Source organism: Bos indicus, chromosome X, assembly GCF_029378745.1.
Source record: "Bos indicus isolate NIAB-ARS_2022 breed Sahiwal x Tharparkar chromosome X, NIAB-ARS_B.indTharparkar_mat_pri_1.0, whole genome shotgun sequence".
In the NCBI taxonomy this organism is placed as follows: domain Eukaryota; kingdom Metazoa; phylum Chordata; class Mammalia; order Artiodactyla; family Bovidae; genus Bos; species Bos indicus.
In genome coordinates, this window is record NC_091789.1 from 37,791,145 (window position 1) to 37,818,569 (window position 27,425).

General features: G+C 40.9%; 1 protein-coding gene across 1 annotated transcript; it reads right to left on the reverse strand.

The window, feature by feature from the left end:
- Nucleotides 1-25,430, reverse strand: VBP1 (VHL binding protein 1). The gene is made up of 6 exons (XM_070784693.1): nt 25,276-25,430; nt 21,006-21,130; nt 9,567-9,633; nt 6,668-6,766; nt 4,052-4,190; nt 1-1,543 (listed from the first exon to the last, which is right to left on the reverse strand). Exons 1-6 carry the CDS (start codon nt 25,366-25,368, stop codon nt 1,473-1,475), a joined length of 594 nt encoding a protein of 197 aa, XP_070640794.1. The 5' UTR covers nt 25,369-25,430; the 3' UTR covers nt 1-1,472.
- Between the last annotated feature and the right edge of the window lie 1,995 nt (nt 25,431-27,425).

Here is a 27,425-nt window from a genome sequence, read left to right on the forward strand (position 1 = left end):
CAAGATTTAAATATCTTTTATTTAATTAACAAAGCCTAATACTCTCTCTGACACATACTGCATACTTAGGTAATATTTGTTGTGCTTAGAAAACCTAAAATTCCTATTTAGATTTTCACGGACTTAAAGGAAGACAAAAGGAAGATCTTCTGACTAAATCATTCCTGTTAACAGGAACATTTCATACCAATATACTTACCATAATAAAGTTTGGGGGAAAAGTAACACAAAAATATATTAAGATGTTTACAAAGCTCAAATTCTAAAATATGGGAATTTAAACTCATGAAAGAAACCCTGAGAGGAAACTTTGGTATCTCTCAGATTTAACTTCTGAATTGTTTGCTTATCTATATTCCTTCCAAAGGGATCTTATGCTGTTTCTACAAACATAAAAGGTTCTGGACATGGCCAGTTATACGTGCAAGTAAATAAACTTTACAAAAGACCCATGTTGATTTTAGAAAGAATAACACGATAAAGGTGCTGTGCTACAATTGTTAACTTCACTGCTTTAGTATCATGAAATACCAGTACAAAACACTGTACAAGTATACTCTTTGCTACAGGGACATGGAACAATACATTTGTGTTTTTACCAGAATTCTGTATCACCCAGCCACTGTACCAATGGCTTTCCACAGGGATTTTCTACCACTCTTATGAAGTTTTACCATGAATAAAAAATCTCACAACTCTCTTAAACCACTGCAGATTTATATTTATCTTAATATTCCTGTCTTGCTGCTTTGGAGAACTGTCAAGAAGTACAAAATCACCTCAGGCAAGAGTTTTCAGTAGGTAATTTTGTTATTTTATGTTGGCCAAGATCTCCTTTATGTTGGCATTGCAAAGGCTCTGTGTACCTATATCGGGTTAGAAAAAGTGTTGTCTCAATAGCCCTCTTACAATTTAGGAATGCAAATTTCCATTTCCTTAAAAGTATAGAACATTACGTAGTTATTAGCTAAGCAGTAATTCATGAAACTCCATTTACAAAGGACAAATAACAACAGAGGACCATAAAGCCCTACGTGTACTAAAGAAAAACAAATTTTCAAATATTTCAACTGTTTTTTCTACCTCTAAACTCATTTAACCATATCACAAGTGAGAGTAACACCAGGCAATACAGAAAAAGTAAACTGCGCTAAACTGTCCAGAAATCAGCTTCTGTAACATATCTCACAGTTTCTAGCCATTTTGGCTAAGACCTTCCTTATGAAAAACAGACAAACAAACAAAAATGATGAAAGCAGCATTTACTTTGTTGGAAATGCAAAAAATAAAATAACAACACTGTAAGTTTCATAAAATATTTGCAACTAATTTTGTTTTTATAAATAAATAAAGTGGTGCTTATCTGTTTTTAAAGTTTTAATTATTCTTGCTGTTAAAAATCATTTAAAGTTATGTCAACTTTTAAGCATAAACATGTTTGGAAAACTGAACCACATTTTTAACTGCCATCTTTATGCTTTGTTCTTGGTAGAATCATCTTTGTTTCTTCTCTTAACATCCCAATTATAAACTCTGGCCATATCTGCAAGAATTGTCAAAGAAAATGCCAAAGCAATTCAAAAGATAATGTGCAATCACACACACAAAATACTAGTGTCTACAGCAAGGTGTAGTATCACCTGCCAAGCAAAGACTGGAATAAAATTCCACCAAAACTTAGTCAAGACCTCAAATCAATGATTGTTTAGCATAGTTGGTCAACTATAGTATTATATTTGACACATGTGTGCCTGACACTCCCAACAGTTTTCAAGAGAGCCCCTCATCCACAGTATTTCAAAGGTGGTTCAAAGCATAACCTGACATGCAATATTTAAATTATTACAATTTAATTATCGCTAATTTTATCTCTTACCCTCTGTTTGGCTTAATTTATGCAATCTATTCAGCATCTATATCTTTTCCTTTCCACAAGCACCACCCTGCATAGGCCTTCGCCTATCGGTGCTTTCTTTCCCAGCTCATGCCTTTGGCGGTATGTCCTGAAGGTACAATATTATCTTCTAGGTATTTTATCTTTTTTTTCCCTCTGAATGAAGTCTCCACATTACCAATCATGTGCTAACGCCTGCTCTAGGCCTCAGACAGGCCTTCACCCAACCCCTTAAAACCTGTCATGCACTACATGCTATGGAGGAGAGAGAACATGGAGCTCTTACACTTGAAGAGCTCCCAGTCTGGCACGAAAAACAAATTTTAAGTACTATATGCAAAGTGCTCAGGAATCACAGAGGAGCAACAGAACACCCTGAGAGGACTAGAAAATGTTCAGAAATGTTCTGCTGCTTGAGCTGAAAGATGAAAGATAAGATGGAGGAACCCAAGCAAATAGGGGGAAATCGGTCTAGGTAGGAGGAACCAAGTGTGGACGTATAAAGGGCACACCCCATTTAGGGGGTGAGGAAAACCACCTGGGGTGATTTGGACCTTGGGTGCACCAGGGGAGGACCAGGGCAGGAAATCAGTCAGTGGCACATGGAATCGAGACTGGCAGGGACCACCCCCTAAGAGTGCCCATGTGCATAGCTGACAAGTAACAAAGAACCACTGAAGCATTATAGCCAGAGGAATAAAAATAAGAAGTGTGACTCAGTGAATTCATGGCAGAGAGAGTGTGAAGGACTGGGGGGAGGAAAACAGAGTAGAAAACTGCCATATGACCCAGCAATCCCACTGCTGGGCATACACACTGAGGAAACCAGAATTAAAGAGATGTGTGTACCCCAGTGTTCATCACAGCACTGTTTACAATAGCCAAGACATGGAAGCAACCTAGATGTCCATCCTTAGACGAATGGATAAGAAAGCCATGGTACATATGCACAATGGAATATTACTCAGCTATTAAAAAGAATTCATTTGAATCAGTTCTAATGAGGTGGATGAAACTGGAGCCTATTGTACAGAGTAAAGTCAGTCAGAAAGAAAAATACCAATACAGTATACTAACACATATATATGCAATTTAGAAAGATGGTAATGATGACCCTAGCCAGAGAGATACAGACGTAATGAACAGACTTTTGGACTCTGTGGGAGAAGGCAAGGGTGGGATGATTGGAGCGAACAGCACTGAAACATGTATATTATCATATGTGAAACATATCGCCAGTCCAGGTTCAATGCATGAGGCAGGGTGCTCAGGGCTGGTGCACTGGGATGACCCTGTGGGATGGGATGGGGAGGGAGGTGGGAGGGTCAGGTTGGGAAGACATGTAAACCCACGGCTGATTCATGTAAATGTATGGCAAAAAACACCACAATATGGTAAAGTAATTAGCCTCCAATTAAAATAAATAAATAAGAAAACTACTGACCCTTAGTTCTAAAAGGCCAAAATGAGTGTAACAGAGAGGTAAGAAGATTGACTCCCAGGTTTCTGTCTTGAATGACTGTGTGGGGCAGATGGAAAACGCCAAGAGCTGGGTTTCAACACAAGAGCCTTCCCTTTCTCTCTGCTAAAAGAAATCCTACATTACCTTTAAATACAGTCTCAGCCCTATCTTCTCAAAGACTTCTGAAATCACTCAAGCTCACATCTATCGCCCTAATTTTAAACTGCCTTGGTGTTGACTACCTGAAGTTGAATGACTTCTATTTTGCTAGGAAATGATCACTAGCTGTCTTATGTGTGTTTTGTCATTCTTTTTTTACACTGATCTCCTCACCAGCACATGCCCCACACAGCTTAGCACAGTTGTAGGAACACAGGAGACCCTTAATAAGAGCTGTGGAACTCTAGTACTTATCTAGCTATAAAGATTATCTTGAGAATATATTTGAAATAGAAATACTCATGTACTAAATTGAATTTGCTATTTCCACACTTTCACACCTCAAATTCAGATAAGTCTATCCATAAACTTATTTCAGTATTAGTTCTAAAATATGTCATTTACTACTGTTATAAAATCTGCAACTTAACATTAGTCTAAGAGTAAGGACATTCTTCTCATTAAAGCAATGCACATAAGAACATAAAAAACATTTTTCTCCTTTCCCTCCTTTGCCTTTCTTTAGCAAAGGATACTGACTTCCGTGGTAGTAAACTGATCTCGAAGAAAGTCAAGGTCTTCCTCAAGAGAATCAAGATTCTTTGTGGCCGTCAATAAATTCTTTTCCAACAACGCCTGAGCTTCATCAATATCATATTCAAGCATTACGTTCGCCTGCAGAGAAAAGCGTGACAATGAGTGAACACTGACTTTATGCTTCATAGGTTAGAGCAGCAGTTGGCAAACTACAGCCTTTGGGTCAAATTTGGCCAGCCATCTCTTGTCCTAAGTTTTTTGGAAACCCAGCCACTCTTTATTCACTTAAGACTTTCATGCCGTAGTGGTGAGCCAAGTACTAGTTGTGACAGAGACCATGTGGTCTGCAACACCAAAAATATTTACTCTCTGGCTTTTAACACAATATTTATTGCCCCCTGAGTTAGAGAATATATTTACATACATTATATCATTTCCTCCTCAACTTCTCTACAGTGAAGAAAGTACGCTCTGAGAAGTCAGCTTACCTATGATTTCAGAGATACTAAATAAATGGAAGAATTAGGATAGGAACCAGTATCTTTAGTTATCAAACCCTATCTTTCTACCACCTCTATTGGGACACTAAATCAACTGAAGTAGTTGTTTCTGAGCTTAAGGTAGAACTTTAAAGCTTTCAAAGACATACGTATTATCTACATTTGGTCCATTAAGAGAAACAGCTAGCTTTAACTGCCCCCTTCCAACCTCCAACAGATGCCAGAGGCAAAGGCAAGGTGACCAAGTCTGGATCTAAGATCTGGAGTAACTGCTGACACTTGGGAAGGCATGCACTCTGTAACAGGGAACCGTACCTTTCACAGCTCTGAACTACCACCCGACTTAACACCAGGCATTTCCTGAACCACTTTCATCACATGACAAATGAAATTTAAAAATTACTCAAAGGATTGTTGTAAGAATTAATGAGACAACATGAAAGGACTTAGCACCAAGCAGGTGCTACACACTTATCGACTGAATATGCCAGTCCATTATAACTGCAAGTGAGTGAGTGAAAGCCGCTCAGTCGTGTCCGACTCTTTGCAACCCCATGGACATGGATTTCTCTAGGCCAGAATACTGGAGTGGGTAGCCTTTCCCTTCTCCAAGGGATCTTCCCAACCCAGGGATCGAACCTAGGTCTGCCACATTGCAGGCAGATTCTTTACCAGCTAAGACACAAGGGAAGCCCTTGTGATAATTAGAAAGCTGCATAAATTCAGACAATATTCAGTGCAAAGTAAATGCTTCTCCAAACCCAGATTCCCAATCTTACTTCTCAATTACTGATACTTATTAGCACTTTTTTTTCCCCCCAGAAAATGTGTACACTTTGCTTACCTGTAACAAGAGGAAATAGAATATATTTTAAAACACTTCGTGTCAAAAACCATCATTCATTCATTCAAGTATATCTCCTTAGTTGATTCACTCCTCAAACACTGCCTTATCAGCCTCTCTACTTGACAGTCTAACAGACATCTGAAGACTGACATGCCCAAAAGACAACTCCAAGTCGTCCTGCAAACCTGTTAGTCCTTTGCATGCAATATGAGTCACATATATTTTTTCTTGTTGTCTTTTTACTTTGCTCATGGTTTCCGAGTTTTGAGGCCTGAAAAATAATCCTTATTCCAGGGCTACAATTTTCTGTGACTTGGTCTACAACTTTGATGATGTCACTATTTCATGTGAATACATGATCCATTTGAAATCCATCTCGTGTAAGGTAGGCTCCAGCCATAATTCTCAGGAGAGCACTCCCTGTTGTCCCAGTCTACTTTATGGAATCATCTTATCCCCACATGCTGATTAAGTGTGGGCCAAGGAGAAGAAAAACCAAGGAGGATAACCCCTAAGATCTGAGCTACTGGGTGGCTAGCTGTTCCATTTATAAAACTAAAACTAAGCAAGAATGGGAATTATGTTTGTAGAAATAAATGCATAAACTCTGAAATGTTACTGCTAACAGAAATCAGGAAGGAGGAACTAACAGAGAAGTGAGTTTCCATGTATGATCTGCCAACCCTTCATGGCCCTAGAGTGCCTCTCGGGGATGACTGTATAGGATAGCAGCAAGTGGAAATCCTCCCAATTTGCTACTTTGCATAGGAACTTGCCTGAGGTAGCAAGACCTACCTGTGTAGTAAGGCATGACTTGTTTGATCATGGGACTCAAGAGTAGTAACAGGAAAAATCACAGACAAGGTCTCTGAAATCATCACAACTGAAATGTTTGACTTTTTCAAATGGGTTCTAACCCCAAGGTTTTTATAATAATCTGTTCCCCCTTAAGTTCAGAGAGATCTTTCTAGAACTCATAAATTCTGATGATGAACAAACATCTATCTGAGGTTCAACAATACCTTCTGTTACATTTAACAGATAAGTACTAACTGGAGGGAAAGCCAGGTATTAGTCTATTTTGTTTTGACTGGAAGAGACTAGAGCATGTTTCTGCGGCAATCTTTCTCATACTCCTAGTCCCCCGCAATGCCACCCCTTCATTCCATCTACGGTCAAGTGCTCCTCTCCAACACTGCCATGTTGGGGAAAACACACTGCCTTACCAAATGTCAGCCAAGGAAGCTGTGACAATGACACTGACTTACCCCCAACCACAGACACACTTTATCGGTAGGAGGAACTGAAGCTTTGCAATACAGGTTGTCTGCCAATAAGAACCTGGTCTCCAGTGAACTGGTGGACTCCTTCAAAAAAAATAAATAAATAAATACATGACGGTACTGTAAACTGTCCATCTTAATACCAAGGTCATACAGGCGATTGCAGAGCTGAGCTTAAGCCATTTAAAACAGTCCCAGATCAGATAAGTCGCTCAGTTGTGTCCAACTCTTTGCAACCCCATGAATCGCAGCACGCCAGGCCTCCCTGTCCATCACCAACTCCCGGAGTTCACTCAGACTCATGTCCATCGAGTCAGCGATGCCATCCAGCCATCTCATCCTCTGTCGTCCCCTTCTCTTGCCCCCAATCCCTCCCAGCATCAGAGTCTTTTCCAATGAGTCAACTCTTCGCATGAGGTGGCCAAAGTACTGGAGTTTCAGCTTTAGCATCATTCCTTCCAAAGAAATCCGAGGGCTGATCTCCTTCAGAATGGACTGGTTGGATCTCCTTGCAGTCCAAGGGACTCTCAAGAGTCTTCTCCAACACCACAGTTCAAAAGCATCAATTCTTCGGCGCTCAGCCTTCTTCACAGTCCAACTCTCACATCCATACATGACCACAGGAAAAACCATAGCCTTGACTAGATGAACTTTTGTTGGCAAAGTAATGTCTTTGCTTTTGAATATGCTATCTAGGTTGGTCATAACTTTCCTTCCAAGGAGTAAGTGTCTTTTAATGTCATGGCTGCAGTCACCATCTGCAGTGATTTTGGAGCCCAAAAAACAAAGTCTGACACTGTTTCCACTGTTTCCCCGTCTATTTGCCATGAAGTGATGGGACCGGATGCCATGATCTTCGTTTTCTGAATGTTGAGCTTTAAGCCAACTTTTTCACTCTCCTCTTTCACTTTCATCAAGAGGCTTTTGAGTTCCTCTTCACTTTCTGCCATAAGGGTGGTGTCATCTGCATATCTGAGGTTATTGATATTTCTCCCGGCAATCTTGATTCCAGCTTGTGCTTCTTCCAGTCCAGCGTTTCTCATGATGTACTCTGCATATAAGTTAAATAAACAGGGTGACAATATACAGCTTTGACAAACACCTTTTCCTATTTGGACCTAGTCTGTTGTTCCATGTCCAGTTCTAACTGTTGCTTCCTGACCTGCAAACAAATTTCTCAAGAGGCAGATCAGGTGGTCTGGTATTCCCATCTCTTTCAGAATTTTCCAAAGTTTATTGTGATCCACACAGTCAAAGGCTTTGGCATAGTCAATAAAGCAGAAATAGATGCTTTTCTGGAACTCTCTTGCTTTTTCAATGATCCAGCGGATGTTGGCAATTTGATCTCTGGTTCCTCTGCCTTTTCTAAAACCAGCTTGAACTTCAGGAAGTTCACGGTTCACATATTGCTGAAGCCTGGCTTGGAGAATTTTGAGCATTACTTTACTAGTGTGTGAGATGAGTGCAATTGTGCAGTAGTTTGAGCATTCTTTGGCACTGCCTTTCTTTGGGATTGGAATGAAAACTGACCTTTTCCAGTCCTGTGGCCACTGCTGAGTTTTCCAAATTTGCTGGCATATTGAGTGCAGCACTTTCACGGCATCATCTTTCAGGATTTGGAATAGCTCAACCGGAATTCCATCATCTCCACTAGCTTTGTTCGTAGTGATGCTTTCTAAGGCCCACTTGACTTCACATTCCAGGATGTCTGGCTCTAGGTGAGTGATCACACCATCTTGATTATCTGGGTAGTGAAGATCTTTTTTGTACAGTTCTTCTGTGTATTCTTGCCATCTCTTCTTAATATCTTCTGCTTCTGTTAGGTCCATACCATTTCTGTCCTTTATCAAGCCCATCTTTGCATGAAATGTTCCTTTGGTATCTCTGATTTTCTTGAAGAGATCCCTAGTCTTTCCCATTCTGTTGTTTTCCTCTATTTCTTTGCATTGATCGCTGAAGAAGGCTTTCTTATCTCTTCTTGCCATTCTTTGGAACTCTGCATTCAGATGTTTATATCTTTCCTTTTCTCCTTTGCTTTTCCCACAGACAAATCAGGTGGAGGAACCGAGGGACAGAGAGGTAAAGGAGAAGGGTAAAGAAAGGACCACTGGGGCCACAGGACTGCGCAGGGAGTGCATGCATCCTGACTCAGCTACTTACTGCAACCCTGAAGGCTGTGGCAAGCAGCGCTTGTACGAACACAAACACATACACTTCAGTGCCTGGCACAGAGTAAGCACTAGACAAGTGTGATTATTATCATTTCATCAGCACTTCATGCTCAACCAACCAGTCTTCTGAAGTCTCTTATAAAGTTTGTGACATAAAAAAAACAGAGATGTAGCTACTCTGCCAGTCAAGTAATAAATCATAAATATATACACACACACACACATATATATATAATAGGTTAAATATTTTCTGAAACTTCATTTTTACACCCTGCTTTTATTTAACAAAAAAAACGGGTGAGAGCTCAGAAGATTCTCAAATTCAGTTCTGCCAGTAACTAGCTATGTGACACTGGTCAAGTATACCCTCTTTGTAAATATTTCCTCAACTGTGAACTGAGAGCCACAAACAATAAAGACTATTCATTTCTTTTTGCACTTAAAATAATTTCAAGTTGCATTTAAACTTCACAAATACTACATATAAGTAAAAGACCCCAAGCAGTGTGGGCCCTAGAATTAAACCTGACTTTTGGTGGAAAGCCACATGTCTCACAGAAGCACACCATCTGTGATATTACTACATGTGCTTAGGAAGGCAGACTGGATCTTCCAGCACGGGTTCAAATACCAGTGACCAAGGAGTCAAGGAACACATGTCTCTGCTGAACTATCCTGGTTTGCTCATGTTTACAAACAAAAAAGGCACTTACTTTTTTCTTCTGCATGTATTTTAGAATTTCTAAAGTCTGCTTAATTTCAGGAATCTGGCCTTTTAGCCTGTGAATAAGAAAAAGGTTACTTTAGTATCTGGCACCAAGAAACAGTCTTACTAGCTTTGTACTTTCTATTGATATGTTTTGAGGACAATATGTAAATATGAAATAGTCAATATATTTTATATGTAAGATAGTTAATGAATTGTTTATTAAAATATCTAAGATATTTCAGACATAAATATTTACTAAACTACTTAGATATAATAGCAAATACTTACGGAACACCTATTGTGAACAGAGTCCTGTTCTGTATGTCAAATCCACCATTAGTTAACTTTTCTGGGCTGTGTGTGCTTAGTCACTCAATCATGTCCGACTCTTTGTGACCCCATGGACTGTAGCCTGCCAGGCTCCTCTGTCCATGGGGATTCTCCAGGCCATACCAGAGTGGGTTGTCATGCCCTCCTCCAGGGGATCTTCCTGAATAAGGGATTGAACCCAGGTCTCCTGCACTGCAGGCAGATTCTTTACCAGCTGAGCCACCAGAAAGTCATATCCCCCAGAGGTGATTCAAAGGTTCTACATTTAATTAGAATTGCATTTTAAATAGATTAATTTTTAAAATAACATGCATTCAAGTATTATATTCTCAACTGGAAACCACCAACCCAACAGCAGCAAGTGCAGGGACAGCTTCTCAGCACCTGCACTTCTCACAATGCAAAATCAACTGAATGTGTAACACACCACAGTAAGATACAATATAATTTCATGATCCTTTTAAACTTTGGGTGATTTTTCTTTAACTTTTATGTTGAAAAATACTATTTCTTTTCAAGTTAGGTAATAATTGTTACCTAAAAGTTAGGTATATATTATAATAATATAATAAAATTATAAATGGATCATTGGTTTGAACCCAGGAAATTTACGAAAACAATGATAGACATGATGAGACTGATCAGACTGAACCAACTGGACATCCACACATAAAAAAATGAATCTAAACACAGACATACATACACATTTCACAAAACTTAAGTTGATAATAAAATTATAAATGGATCATTGGTTTGAACCCAGGAAATTTACAAAAACAATGATAGACATGATGAGACTGATCAGACTGAACCAACTGGACATCCACACATAAAAAAATGAATCTAAACACAGACATACATACACATTTCACAAAACTTAAGTTGAAATGAATCACATATGTAAAGTATGATGCAAAACTATAACACTCCTAGAAGATAAAACAGGAAAAAAGCTAGATGACCTTGAGTCTGGTAATGATTTTTTAGATATTAATACCAAAGACATAATCCATAAAAGAAATAATTGATATGATAGACTTTAATGAAAAGACAAGCCACAGACTGGGATAAGATATCTGTAAAAGACACGTGATAAAGGACTGGTATCCAATATATACAAAGAACTTTCAAAACTCAACAATAAGGAACAACTGTATTAAAAAATGGACCAAAGGACTTAATACCCTACCAAAGAAGATATACAAATGGCAAATAAGCATATGAAAAGATGCTCCACATCATATATCATCAGTATCAGTTCAGTCGCTCAGTCGTGTCCGACTCTTTGCAACCCCATGAACTGCAGCATGCCAGGCCTCCCTCTCTATCACCAGAGAAATGCAAATTTAAACAATGACATAACCACTGCACACCTATTCTGGGCTTCCCAGATGACACTAGTGGTAAAGAATCTGCCTGCCAATGCAGGAGATGCGTGTTTGATTCCTGGGTCAGGACAATCTCTTGGAGGCGGGCATGGCCACCCACTCCAATACTCTTGCCTGGAGAATCCAATGGACAGAGGAGCCTGGTGGGCTACATTCCATGGGGTCGCAAAGAGTCGGACACGACTGAGCCACTGAGCACACACACACCTATTACAATGGCCAAAATCCAGAATACTGACAACTCTGGATGCTGGTGAGGATATGAAGCAACGTTAATTTTCATTCATTGCTGGAGGGAATGCAACATGGTACAGTCACTTTAGAAGACAGTTTGTCAGGTTCTTACAAAACTAAACACATTCTTACCATACGATCCAGCAATCATGCTCCTTGGTATTTATCCAAAGGAGCTGTAAACTCAGGTCCACACAAAAACTGCACACAAATGCTCATAACAACTTTATTCATAATTGTCCAAACTTGGAAGCAACCCAGATGCCCTTGGTAGGCAAACGGAGAAATAAATTGTGGTCCATCTGGACAATGGAATAATATTCACTGCTAAAAAGAAATGATCTATCAAGCTATGAAAAGACATGCAAGAAGCCTAAATGCATATGACTAAATGAAAGAAACCAACCTGAAAGGGGTACTACATACTGTAGGATTCTGGCTGTAAGACATTCTGGAAAAGACAAAACTATGGAGACAGTAAAAGCATCACTGGTTGCCAGGAGTTTAGGAAGGGGAGGGAGGGATGAATATATTGCACGCAGAGCATTCTTACGGCACTGAGACTACTCTGTATGACACTATAATGACAGATACATGTCATGGTGCACGTGTTCAAACCCATCAAATGTACAACGTAACAGTGGACACTAATGTAAACTATGGACCTTAGTTAATAAAAACATATCAATATTGGTTCATCAACTGTAACTAATGTTCCACTCTGGTAAAAGATATAGATAATGGGAAGGTTATACATGTGTAGGGGCAGGGGCTAAATAGGAAACCTCTGTACTTTATGCTCCATTTTGCTACAAAACTAAAACTGCCTTTAAAAATAAAGCTTATTCAAAATAATTTTAAAAAACTACTAGCAACTGATTCCCAAATGAAGTCACTCTCACTGACAACAGGTAACAATATGCTGAAAACACTCAAGGCCAAACTCAGAGAATACAGAATGAGACCTTTTTCGCTCTTTTGTTTTTGACGATTAGAAGCTGCCCAAGGCTTTCAAATGTTTCACATGGAAAAATGTGCAAAACTGTTCTGGGAGTCCTGTCAAATCACAGTATAATTTGTAACCAAATGGACTAAAAGCAGACTAAAAAAGCTGTGGTTCTTTCAGAAGACATGCAACTAAATATTATTAGAGGTCAGCATGTAAATAAATTCTAAATATGATAATGAACATGTACTTCCTGAATCATATAAAGGAAGTCACAGTACTGTGTGAATGAGGTTAGCATGGCAAACTTCTTTACAATCTGTGCTACTGACCTGGAAAATGTGTCACAGAGGCCTGCTGCTTGAAAAATAGTATCACTATCTGGCAAGACAACTCAGTGAAGAGTCGAGAAACACACACTTAGCACTGACTTTTTTTTTTAAAGCATAGCTTGAGGGCTACTGTTCTGTGAACTCTTTACAATTCAATATAGATGTCACAGGTCTCTCAATTTTGCTTTTTTGTCTATGCTGATATACGTAAATCAGAGAAAGATGTAGACGTGTTCATGTGTATAGTATCTGATAGACATGTAACATTAGTATGTTCAGATCAAATTGTTTTGGTCATACAAATGATTTCTGTTATATTGTTGAACATGTAGATATTACATGTAATATATAGGTTATGAAGCATAGCAATCAATCAAGCAGCTGCAACCCCGGACATCTCAGGAACTAGACCACCAAGGCCACTGTGCATGTCTGAGCAATACACCCACCCCACCCTTGTTGTTCATTCACTAAGTCATGTCTGATTTCCCACGACCGCATGGACTGCAGCACACCACGCTTCTCTGTCCTTCACTATCTCCCAGAGTTTGCTCAAACTCATGTCCACTGAGTCAGTGATGCCATCTAACCATCTTATCCCCTATTGCCACCTTCTTCTACCTTCAATCTTTTCTAGCATCAGTGTCTTTTCCAATGAGTCAGCTCTTCATATCAGGTTCCCAAAGGACTGGAGCTTCAGCTTCAGCATCAGTCATTCCCATGAATATTCAGGGTTCATTTCCTTCAGGATGGTCTGGTTTGATCTTCTTGCTGTCCAAGGGACTCTTAAAGAGTCTTATACAGCATCACAATTTGAAAGCATCGATTCTTCGTTGCTCAGCCATCTTTATGGACCAACTCTCACACCCATATATGACTACTGGCAAAACTACTGACATCACTAGAAAAGTGATGTCTCTGCTTTTTAATATGCTATCTAGGTTTCTCTCAGTTTTTCTTCCAAGGAGCAAGTGTCTTTTAATTTTGTGGCCGCTGTCACCATCCACAGTGATTTTAGAGCCCGAGAAGATAAAATCTACCACTGTTTTCACTTTTTCCCCATCTATTTGCCATGAAGTGATGGGACCAGATGCCATGATCCTAGCTTTATGAATGTTGAGTTGTAAGTCATTTTCATTCTCCTCTTTCACACTCATCAAGAGGCTCTTTAGTGCCTCTTCGCTTTCTGCCATTAGAGTGTGGCATCTGCATATCTGAGATTGTTATTTCTCCAGGCAGTCTTGATTCCAGCTTGTGATCCATTCAGCCTGGCATTTTGCATGATGTACTCTGCATAGAAGTTAAATTAGCAGGGTGACAATATACAGCCTTGATGTACTCCTTTCCCAATTTTGAACAAGTCTGTTGTTCCACATCCAGTTCTAACTGTTGCTTCTTGACCTGCAGACAGGTTTCTCAGGAGACAGGTAAGATGGTCTCATATTCCCATCTCTTATAAGAATTTTCCAGTCTGTTGTGATCCACACAGTCAAAAGCTTTAGCATAGTCAATGTTGCAGAAGTAGACGTTTTCCTGAATTCCCTTGCTTTTTCTATGATCCAACAGATGTTGGCAATTTGATCTCTGGTTCCTCCACACCCTGCTCTGTCCCCAAAAATAGCAGCTCTCCTGAACTGTGTGTTTATAGTCTCTTTTTTACTTCTTCAAATAGTTTCATACAGTTACGTGTATTCCTAAACAATATATTCTTTGCTAGTTTCTTGATATAAATGGGCTCATGTTAGTTGCATTTTTCTGGTGTTTGCTTTATAACCCAATCAAATTCCTAAGAGTTTTCTTTTCATCCATTTTCACTTCTGTGTAATATACATTTACAAATATAACACAACCTGTTCATCCATTCTCCTGTCAATGGACATTTGGGTCAGTTCTAGGTCTTTGTTATTCTATGAACAATGGAAATTTCTAGGTGAGAGGAGACACAGAAGGGAACTAGAAGGGAACTAGATCAAGTTTTCAAAGGGAGGAGCATTTAAGGCTAAAGGGCAACTTTCTAGTTGTTTTTCCTCCCTCTAAATTGCCCTGCGTGAATCACATTACCTACCCCATGACTGTGCTACTGCCAAGTTGCTTCAGTCGTGTCCGACTCTGTGTGACCCCATACATAGCAGCCCACCAGGCTCCCCCATCCCTGGGATTCTCCAGGCAAGAACACTGGAGTGGGTTGCCATTTCCTTCTCCAATGCATGAAAGTGAAAAGTCAAAGTGAAGTCACTCAGTCGTGTCCAACCCTCAGCGACCCCATGGACTGCAGCCTACCAGGCTCCTCCGTCCATGGGATTTTCCAGGCAAGAGTACTGGAGTGGGGTGCCATTGCCTTCTCCGACCCCATGACTGTAACAGGGCAGAAAAACAATACAATTGGCCAGAGGCAGGGAGAAGATCAGACTGAGGGCTGAGAAGAAAGTACTGGCCCCTAGTAGTTCTGTTCTCCCCATCATCCTCCCAGAGGAGATGCCAGTGAAACCAGTCAAAGAGAAAGGAATGGAAAGAATCTCCCAGAGCCTGAGGCACTTGGCTGAAGAGAAGGAGCATTTGTCTGATGGCCATGCCATAGAGTGTAAACTCTGCCCACCAGGAAGGACTTGAATTACTCACTCCCACTTCCACACATATTACTGGCCAAAGGGAATGGATATCCCTGAGGGAATATGAGCTGACAGGGGAAAAAATGGTCATCTGATAAACTCAACTACAAAATAAAACAAAGAAAATAAACTCAACGACCTCTACCAGATGAAACAAGTGCAGTTTAGTTCAGTTCAGTCACTCAGTCATGTCCGACTCTTTGTGACCCCATGGACTACAGCACGCCAGGCCTCCCTGTCCATCACCAACTCCTGGAGTTTACCTAAACTCATGTCCATGGAGTTGGTGATGCCATCCGAATACTAAAGATTATACAGTGAATATTTTTAAATACCTCAAAAAGACAAGACAGGATACTGGTAATATAAAAAAGAAACGAGTAGCTGTAAGAAGAACCAAAAATACTAGGTTTAAAAAATGTAATGGCTGAAATAAAGGACTCATGGATAGCAATCCATTTAATCATCAAAAGACAAAATTACTGAAGTCAGCAGAAAAAAGGAAACAATAAACAGAAAGGCAAGGCAGAATTAGAAGAGTTAATTAACATCCACATTAACACGAATCCCAGAATGAGAAAAGGAAAAAAATTAACAGATGATCGAAAAAAAATGATAATCACAAAATTTCCAGTTACAGAAATTTATAAAAGCACATAAAAATTCATGTGTTAAAGAGACCACCACACGAAAATTATGAATTAATAAGTAACTTTTCAAGTGGAAGGTAAATTTATATGACAGGGTGCAAGAAAAGATAAACAACATGTGTAAAGAAAAGGTTAATATCCACACTACACAGAGCCATCTGCTGTAAAACAATCAACCACAGAAGTAGTTCTGTTGCATAGCTGATATCACAGAGGTAAGGGAACTTTCAGGAGGAAAAATAAGATAATAAAACTGGAAAACGCTTTGAGTTGAGCAGTGAGGACTACAGAAAAGCATGTGTCTCGAGGCAGGTGCCAATACCAGCTGGAGACCTGAGCCTGGGCCCCTGACTCACACTTCAGTTGGGAGCTCACATATTTAAGTGCAAGAACTAGGAACAGGGTTCAAGAGGTCCAAGGCTGATATAGATGCACAGCTCCCAAAAAGCAAACTCCTCTATGCATAAAAGCAATCCATACAGGTATCCATGGCTACTGGAACCTGAATATAAGTCAGTTAAGAAAGAATTTAAGAAAGATAGCCTCAAAAAACACAAATCTGTATACAGGTCAAGAAGCAACAGTAAGAACCAGACATGGAACAATGGACTGGTTCCAAATTGGGAAAGGGGTATACAATGCTGTATGTTGTCATCTTGCTTATTTAACTTATATGCAGAGCACATCATGCAAAATGCCGGACTGGATGAAGCACTAGCTGGAAGCAAGATTGCCAGGAGAAATATCAATAACTTCAAATATGCAGATGACACCACCCTTATGACAGAAAGCAAAGAAGAACTAAAGAGCCTCTTGATGAAAGTGACACAGGAGAGTGAAAAAGCTGGCTTAAAACTCCAACATTCAAAAAACTAAGATCATGACATCTAGTTCCTCACTTCATGGCAAATAGATGGGGAAACAATGGAAACAATGAGACAGACTTTATTTTGGGGGGCTCCAAAATCACTGCAGATGGTGACTGAAGCCATGAAATTAAAAAACACTTGTTCCTTGGAAGAAAAGCTATGACCAACCTAGACAGCATATTAAAAAGCAGAGACATTACTTTACCGACAAAGGTCCATATAGTCAAAGCTATGGTTTTTCCAGTAGTCTTGTATAGATGTTAAGAGTTGGACAATAAAGAAAGCTGACTGCCAAAGAATTGATCCTTTTGAACTGTGGTGTTGGTGAACTCTTGAGAGTCCCTTGGACTGCAAGGAGATCCAACCAGTCCATCCTAAAGGAAATCACTCCTGAATATTCTTTGGAAGGACTGATGCTGAAGCTGAATTCCAAAACTTTGGCCATCCGATGTGAAGAACTGACTCATTGGAAAAGACCCTGATGCTGGGAAAGATTGAAGGCAGGAGGAGAAGGGAACGGCAGAGGATGAGATGGTTGGATGGCATCACTGACTCAATGGACATGAGTTTGAGCAAGCTCCGGGAGTTGGTGATGGACAGGCGTGCTGCAGTGCATACAGTCACAAAGAGTAGGATGCGACTGAACTGAACTGAAAACAAAAGAGCTGACAATCTTGAAAGTATCCAAAAAGAAAAATGAGCTTATCTAAATAGATAGGTTGGACTAAAAAAAAAAAAAAACAACACCATATGTTGTTTACATGGAACACCCTTAAATATAAATAGTAAAAACAATTGAAAGAAAAGGCACTGGAGAAGATATACCAAGAAAATGTTAGCCACCACTCCTGGGCATATATCTGGAGAAAGCCATGATTCAAAAGGATACATGCACCTCAATGTTCATTGCAGCACTGTTTACAACAGCCAGGACATGGAAACAACCTAAATGTCTATGGACAGAGGAATGGATAGAGAAGATGCAGTACATATGTACCATGAAATATTACTCAGCCATAAAAAGGAATGACATCATGCCATTTGCAGCAACATGGATATACCTAGAAATTGTGATATGGAGTGAATTAAGTCAGACAGGCAAAGACTAATATCACGTGACACTGCTTACATGGGGAATCAAAAAAAAAAAAAAAAACCAGGTACACATGTACTTATTTACAAAACAGAAACAGACTCACAGATGTAAAAAACAAACCTATGGTTGCTAGGGAGGAAATAAAAGGTGAGGGATAAATTCAGAAATTGGGATTGACATATATATACTGCTGCTGCTACTGCTAAGTTGCTTCAGTTGTGTCCGACCCTGTGGGACCCCATACACGGCAGCCCACCAGGCTCCACCATCCCTGGGATTCTCCAAGCAAGAACATCGGAGTGGGTTGCCATTTCCTACTCCAATGCATGAAAGTGAAAAGTGAAAGTGAGGTCGCTCAGTCCTGTGTGACTCTTAGCAACCCCATGGATTGCAGCCTACCAGGCTCCTCCATCCATGGGATTTTCCAGGCAAGAGTACTGGAGTGGGTTGCCATTGCCTTCTCCGATATATACACTACTTTACAGAAATCAGATAACTAGTGAGGACCTACTATATAGCACAGGGAACTCTGTAATGACCTATATGGGAAAAGAATCTAAAAAAGAGTGGATACATGTATATGTGTAGCTGATTCCCTTTGCTATATGGCAGAAACACAGTATCTATTATAATTCAACATACACCAACAAGTTTTTAAATGTTAGCCAAAACAAAGGTGAAGTAGCTCTAAGTTTCCAAAAAAACTGACTAAAACAAGAAGCATTATTTTACATGGGTTTAAAATCAGCAAGAAGATTTCATAATTCTCAAACTGCATGTACCTAAAGAAACAGAGTAAAAAGCTTAAAAAAAAAGGATAGAAATTATTTCAGGTTAAGATGGAGGCAGACCCAACATGTACGCTTCTAACTGTTCAAGTAGCCAGGGAAAATACACACTTCCTTTGCAGCCAGGCAGCAGAGAGCTGTTGAGGTGACAGGGACAAACTGAGAGGTGAGCCGATTTCTTACAGCCACTTTTACCAAAGAGAACATGAAGGAACGTTTCTGTTTATAGCAACATTCCAGCTTATTAAGAAATAAAAAATAAATAACTGAATTAGAACATCAGCATTTTGCGACTCATCATTAATGGATTGAGGAATTAAGTATCATTGTAGGAGAGAACTAGATACTATTTACCTCTTAATGGAGAAACCATACACAAACCTATGAAAGTATTACCAAAACAAAAAAAGAGAGAAAGAAACAAAAGAAAAACCTGATTATGAACAAGACTGCAGAGGCAACTATCAATGTATAATACACAGAAAGGGCAAAGAAACATACTTGAAAAGCCCACAGCTGCTGTGAAATTTAGCAACATCCTTCTGAATAACCCACAGATTATAGATCTAAGTGTGAGATAAACAATAAAGCTCTGAGAATAAAACATGAAGAGAATACCCTCATGAACTTGAGATATCTCTTAAACAGGATACAAAAAGCACTAACCATTAAGGGAAAAAAACCTGTTAAATCAAAGTACATTCAAATTAAATGATAAGTCAAACAGGATGTCCACAGTGTATCCTAAAAAGAAAGAGGAATTCCCATCTAAACACCAACTTTTGTATCTCTGCCTAAGTGGTACCCTCACACCCAGACTACCCTTCCTCCCTTTAGTCTGCTTCTAAGCTCATAACCAGCCTTCAACATTCTACACAGCTATCTGCTCCTCTTGGAAGTTTCCCCTGAACCCCTGTGTCTCCCTGCAGCTCACCCCTTCCCCTCTGCTAACTCATCACTCTGTACCACAGCACCTTAACTGCTATATTTTGTGTACTTCTTTTATTTACATACCTATCATGCCACTAGACTACACCCCTACTGAAAGCAGATATTGGTATTTTACCCAAAAACAGTATCTGACACCTATTAGGAACTCCATAACATTTGATATCAGAATGCTGGCACATGTGTATAACAGGTCTCCATAAGTATTTATTACAGTAAATTGACTGCATAAGCTACTATAAAAACATAGGGGAATAAAGGACTGAAAATGGGAATACTTTTGGCCCAAGCTTATTAGTTATGAAATCTTGGGAAAGTCATAACTTCCATGGGTCTGCCATCTCATTGGCAAAATGAAAAAATGAAGTAGACATTTAGGATGTTATGATCCTAGATGCTATGGAATAAGGACTTCAATACTCATTCTGTTAGGTTTTCAAAAGCATCTTAGACTGACAACAGCAAGTGCTGGTGAGATTGAAGAACTGGAACTCCCACACATTGCTGTAATGTAATATACAACAATAATTGCATATAATGCAATTATAATTGCATATAATAACTGCAATAATGTAATACTGCTGTAATGTAATAATGTAATGTGGCTGTATAATATGCTAAAGCCACCTAGGATTTTTGGCAGTTTCTTATAAAATTAAACATACTTACCATACAAGTCAGCGATTCTACCTCTTGGATAATAATCCAGGAGAAATGAAAATATATGTCCATGGAAACATTTAAAACCAAATGAGGAAACAACCCAAATGTCCATTAATAAGCAAATAGATAAAAACAGACAAAAACTGTGGTAAACCCACATACAGTGGAGAATGACTCAGCACTAAAAAGAAACTAATGTATTGATACCCACAGTACCATGGATGATGACTCTCAAAACCACTATACTAAGTGTAAGAAGCCTGACATAAAAGAGTAGTTACTATATGGTTCCAGTCATATGACGCTCAAGAGCAGACAATACTAATTTATGGTGAAAATAATCAGAACAGTGTTTGTCTCTAAGAGTGAGCATGGTTGGCCAGAAAGGACCGGGAGGAAACTTCCTGGGTAACAGAAATGTTCCATATGTTTATCTGGGCAGTGGTTACAGAAATGGATACATTTATCAAAATTCATAAAACTGAATATTCAACACATAGACATTTTATCTGTGTGCAAATTATCTCAATCTTTCAAAAGTTTCAGCGATGTAATATTAATCTTAAAAACTTAGAAATTTTTACACTTACCTCCTTTTTTTTTGGGCAAGATTGAGTTCCATAAACTTATATTTCTGATACTGTTCATCCAGCTTCTTCAGTACAATATCTGCAGTCTCATTCCCAGGCTGTTTCATGAAGGAATCTACATCTTCCTTTTAATATCAAAAAGAATACATTAAGAATTTTACAATTCATACCTCAGATTTTTGACTGCTTTAGCTTTTTTAAAACATAAAAGGAGCTTGGGGGCGAGGTGGGGGGGAAGAGCTTGTGTTTCTTTTTCTCCAAAGACTTGTTTTTAACTTTTTTAGTTATAAAAAGTTAGAGACCATTTCAGACAGTGCAAATATGTTATGTAGTCAACGTATTCTTCTCCCACCTTCCTATTTACATATAGGGAAAGATGACCTTGCTGAGTTATATATATGCCATGCAGCACTCACAGTAAATACAAAAATTACCAACAAACATGTCATTTAGTCATGTGCCTTAGCCACAAAATGATTCAAAATTATCCATTTTATTACTTACAATTTTAACTCTACAAGCTCTGCCATAAAAATCATGCTAAATATGGTCATTAGGTTCCCAAGAGAAGCCACAAATACTTCCTTAAGTTATCAACTGATCGAAATAAAGTAAGCCAAAGTGTAAAAGTGTTAGTTGCTCAGTCTGGTCCGACTCTTTGTGATCCCATGGACTGTAGCCTGCCAGACTCCTGTGTTCATGTAATTCTCCAGGCCAGAATACTGGAGTGGGTTGCCATTCCCTTCTCCAGGGGATTTTCCGCCCCAGAGATCAAACCCGGGTCTCCCACATTGCAGGCAGACTCTTTACAATCTGAGCCACCAGGAAAGCCCGAGCCTAAAAGGCAAACAAAACAATCTTTTCTAACAGGAATAAATAAGCAAAAGCAAAGCAATAAAACTGAACAGCATTTTTAATGTATATTACACATGCTTATCCCTGAAGAAAAGCTAGTTAAATAGATAACGATCAAGAACTAAGTGAAACTCTATGGAAACAAAGGAGATTCTCTAAGAACCTTCCAGTAGTTTAAACAACTTTAGTCCTTCAATACAGGAAACTTAAATTTAGACTTTTGCTGCTGTAGTTCATTCTCCTTGCTCATATCTAAGCTTCTAATAACATGTGCTGGAAACATTTCTTTTCCTATAACAATCTTTCTAGGAAGATGCTATCTTCATTTTATTTCCAAATTATCTTACAGTTTCTGGGATCTTTGCTTATCTGGGATAAGCATTATTCTTATCCATGCTTACTAGCTAGGGTTTCCCTGATGGCTCAGCAGGAAAAGAATTGGTCTGCAACACAGGAGATGCAGGAGATAAGGGTTCAATCCTTCGGTGGGGGAGATTCCCTGAAGGAGGGCATGGCAACCCACTCTAGTCTTCTTGCTGGGAAAATCCCATGGACAGAGGAGCCTGGCAGGCTATGGTCCATGGGATTGCAAAGAGTTGGATACCACAAGTGACAACAGGTGAGCACGTGCTTACCAGCTCGAAGGGAGTATTTTAGCCAAAACCAAGCAAGAAGAAAAAGCAAGAGAAACAAAGCAAAGGAGTGAACTATGAAGCCATCAAGTTAGACACTGTAAAAGAAAACTGAAAAGGTGAGCCTGAGGCAACATCTGAGTCCTGCATGGTGATCAAGTGTAAGGAGATAGCATTTTGGAGATAGCATCTTCCTAGAAGGATTGTTGTAGGAAAAGAAATGTTTCTGGCACATGTTATTAGAAGCTTAGACACGAGCAAGAAGAAGGAACTACAGCAGCAAAAGTCTGTGGTTAAGACCCAGAGGCTGCATGGCTTGAATGCTGGCTGCATCACGTACTAGCTGTGTGGACCATGAGGCAGTTGTTTAACTCTTGTCTTGGCTTCAATTTCCTCATCTGTAAAAGAAAAAAGTGCCTCTTCCCCACAGGGGATTAAATGAGTTACCACATGTAAAAGACTCAGAAGAGGACACAGTAGCTAGTAAGTGTTCAACAAACATTAGATATGGCTAAGGGAACAGATGGAAGCACCAAGAATTCTATCCTGGGGTGGTGGTCAGGAAAAACTACAGAGGTCATATCTGAACTAGATGTTAAGAGATGGGAGCAGCCAAACAATGGACAAGGGGGAAAAAGATCAATTAAAGCAGAGAAAGAAAAAAATTACTGTACCAACTGGAATGGGGAAAAGGCAGTCTGACTTCTAACCACTATGGTACACTGCCTCATTACCGAAATGAGTATGTATTAAGTATCTACTTGCAATACTGAAAGCACATTCTCTGTTTCTCAGAAGAAATATGTAAGTAATGTTATCCTTATTTCAGTTAAAGAAACAGAGGGGCTCAAAGTTGTAAAACAATATGCTCAAGATAAATAGCAACTGGGAAGCAGAGGCAGAATTCAAACTCTAGTCTCAAAACCAATGTTCTTTATAAAATACGTTATTTCCCATTAGTTGGGGAACATAAAAATATTTATATAAATTTGGATTGTTTATATATTGTATTGATAGAAATTTTAAAGATCTAGAAAAAGCAACTCATAACATTTCAGAGAAAATGCATTTTAAGATAACACTTAATATAGCCCCTTGATAAACTTTATCTTCCTGAATCAGATTTCTGAAGCCATCATTTGTTGAGCACCATGAATGCAGGATTTTAAGGCACTATGGAAATTCAATCTGACATTTAGTTATGAGTTTATACTGTGTGTCAGGAACTGTGCTAGGATCAGGGGAAATGCCAGTGAGCAAGATAATGACCTCACTAGAGGTCTGGAGCCCACAGACTGACCAAGTTTAAAGCTTGGATAACTCACTTACACATTGTGTGACTTGGGGCAAATTACTCAAGGGCTCCGGGGCTCAGTCTGAACATGTACAAAATGAGAATAACAGTACTTGCCTCTTCCTGAGTTGTGTAAAAGCATTAGGAATGTGCCTGGTACTCAACAAATTTTGTCTCTTGTTGATGATTAACTGGGAAATGAGCGGAAAGAAATACATGGCACATTTCAGGGACAAAAATAAATAAATAAATAAAATAGGAGAAAACTGAATCAGTCAATGCAAATATTCATAGAGTGCATATAAAAGTGGTCTAAATAAAAGACAGGGGTCTTCTGAACGGTGGAAGATTTCATCAACAAAAAGCCAATCCAGGTTCGATGCATGAGACAGGGTGCTCAGGGCTGGTGCACTGGGACGACCCTAAGGGATGGGATGGGGAGGGAGGTGGAAGGGGGGTTCAGGATGGGGGACACATGTACACCCATGGCTGATTCATGTCAATGCATGGCAAAAACCAGTACAATATTGTAAAGTAATTAGCCTCCAATTAAAATAAATAAATTTTTTAAAAAGGCAGAGATTAAGACAATATTGGGACAAAGCAAAAGGTGGAGAAATTTCCATTAAGGTTTTATAGTAGTTCAGCCAGAACTGAGTGAACAAAGATGGGTGATACTGGCCTGGAACACCCATCAGGTTTTCTCAACACTCAACTAGCTCTCAAACACTATTTCGAGAACAGCCTTATGGAGAAACAGGATTGAAAGCCTCTACGTGCTTCTCTGTTTGGCCTTGGTTTAGTCTCCCCGTTCAGTGAACCCTCCAACACGGCATTGCCAGCTTCCTCTGTGAACTGCACCCAATGGACTCTACGTTGTTAGAACCATGTACCTCAAAGTAATTACAAGTGGCTTCACTTAGACAACCTTCTAGTGAGCGCCGGCAGCCAGCGGGCTAAGGCCTCCATGGCCTAGCGGGTTCCACATGGCCTTCGAGAGCTTTCCCGGCCGACGCGCCCATCATGGGGTCTTCTTCTGAGGCCACAGGCCGCCGCAGCCCTTCCACACCCGAGGTGTCATTTCCGAGCGTCACACCTGAGCCCCAGCTCCGTTACCCCGTCCCCCTCGGTCTCCTCAGAACCCAGGCTGACGCTCCAGCTTCTCACCGCCTCCCGTCTTCTCGCAAGCGGGGTCGGAACCTCAGGCCGCGGAGGGCAGAGGAAGGCGGTCCCTCGAAGCGGCCCCGCCTCCGCCCCCGAGTCCTCCGCCCCAAGTCCTCCGGCCCCGCGCCCCCTTAGCGCCTGTGACCTGCTCGGACGGCAGGCCCCCTCCCAGGCAGGTCCCGTCCCAGTTTAGTCCGTTCAGGCCGGAGCACCCCCTCCCAGGTAACTGGGCCCAACGGCTCTCCCTCCAACAACCAAGGCCCGGGTGAGGGGCCAGGAAGAAAGGGAACAACAGCGTAGCATCAAGCACCCGCTGGCCACTTACCACAAAAACCGCTTCAGGAATCCCCAGGTGGAGTCGCCTCCCGTTCCCAGCGGCCACTTCTCCCACACCACAACCGTCCTTAGAGGCCGCCATTTTGTAGAAGCGAGCGCGCGACTAACGTGCCTCGCGAGCGGCCTGTAGCCCGGGGCCTGTGATTGGCTCAGGTCACAGCCGCGGGCCCGCCCCCTGGCCTGGTAGTCTGTGCGTTCGTTGGCTTACAGGAAATACCCGCCCCGTCCCCGCTCGGCAGGGTCGCTCGATCTGTGGGTTCTAATTGGCTGCGCGGGTGAGTGACAGGCGTGGAAGGGCCGCGGAGGCGAGGCTGGCTCTGCGGGAAGGACCAATACCGAGTCCTGGGAAAAGGGATTCCGGGGGTTTTGTGGGTGGGGCGGCGGGCTGGAGGATGCTGACAATCACGGAAGAAGCCGGAACGGACTACCAGCCTGGAACAGGCCTCTCCAGAACCTTCGAAGCTACCCGATCCCTTCTCGAACTCAAGCAGACACGAGACCTAGACGCCACCACGGGACTTGGGCCTCGGTGACATTCTGGGCCCACGATCCTCGCGAGCTTTTTGGCCCCTGAAGGGTGCTTGTTTTGAGCCTGCTTCCGAGGGGACCTAGTGGCTTGATTCCAATAAATACCCCGCCCGTTGCATCACAATATACTGAAAGCCACCTTTGGTCAGACTCTCACCACCAGCTCAAACGTTTTCCAAACTTCACGCTGTACATATTAATACAAAATCCTAAGAACTTTCCCGATGTTTCTAGACCCAAGGAATCCCCAAGCTCATCCACCACTACACCCGTTTTCTGACATCGAAGCACCGTGTTGGTTCCTGCCTCGGGCTTCCCTGGTGGCTAAGTGGGTAAAGAATCCACCTGCCAATGCAGGAGATGCAGGAGACATAGGTTCGATCCCTGGGTCAGGAAGATCCCCTGGAGAAGGAAAGGGCAACCCACTCCAGTATGCTTGCCTGGGAAATCCCATGGACAGAGGAGCCTGGTGGGCTACAGCCCATGGGGTCACAGAGTCAGACGTGACTTAGTGACCAAACCACAACCAAGAAACACGGACGTCTCTATCTTGCCTGCACGGGGTAGGAAAGGAGCACAGGTGAAGACACTATCTGAGTTATTTAAAAATTAAAATGACAATGGGTACCAACAAGGCTGTTGTAAAGATTAAATGAGATTATGTATATAGACTACCTGGGTTTTCGTGCTGGTTCAGATCGTCAAGAGTCTGCCTGCAATGCATAGATTGGATCCCTCCGTCAGGAACATCCCCTGGAGAAGGAAATGGCAACCCCCTCCAGCATTCTTGGCTGGAAAATCCCATGGACGGAGGAGCCCAGCGGGCTACGGGCTACAGTCCATGGGGTTGCAAAGAGGCAGGCACGACTGAGCAACTAACACTTTCACTTTTCGCGCAAAATACCTAATAAGTAGTTGGCATACAGTAGGACTACAGTAGTGAGGGAACTTGGCCTGGATGAAGAAGTGGAAAGAGGGAGGCAATTGTTGTTGTTGTTCAGCCGCTAAGTGGGCAGGGCTTTGAGCTGGACTGAGTGGTGAAGGACAGAGTTTGCTGGAAAGTTTGGAGGATGGGAAAGAGGGCGCTACTAGAGGTGGGGTAAGGGCTAGAGGACTGGGAAGAAGGGAGGGGTTGGAGGGGTGGGGGGATGGCTGGTATCCCAGGAATGGAGAAAGTGGGCAGGGCAGTAAGACTCAACTGTGAAGGGGCTGAGGACTCGAGACAGTGGCAAGGCTTGAGGCCTTGGAACACGGGTGGTGGTGGATGAGAGTGAGAGCCTTTATATAGTAGTGACAAAACTTAGAAAATGAAATTAAAGAATACCATTATGGTAGAATTAAAAAACATAAAATACTTGGTAGTAGTCTTTATTTATGTACTGAAAAGTGCTAGTAACTGTTCAAAACCTCAAATCAGAAGACAGAAGTTAAAGAATGCCTGAGAGCTCCAGCATGTTCATGATTGGGAGGGACAGATATAGTTAGGATGTCTATATGTCTGTTTTCTCCAAATTGAACTAGAGAGTCAATGTAGTCCTAAGCAGCATGTTCTCTGAGGCCTTTTCTTTTTCATAGAAATTGATCAGTTGACTGGAATGTTTTATGTAATTC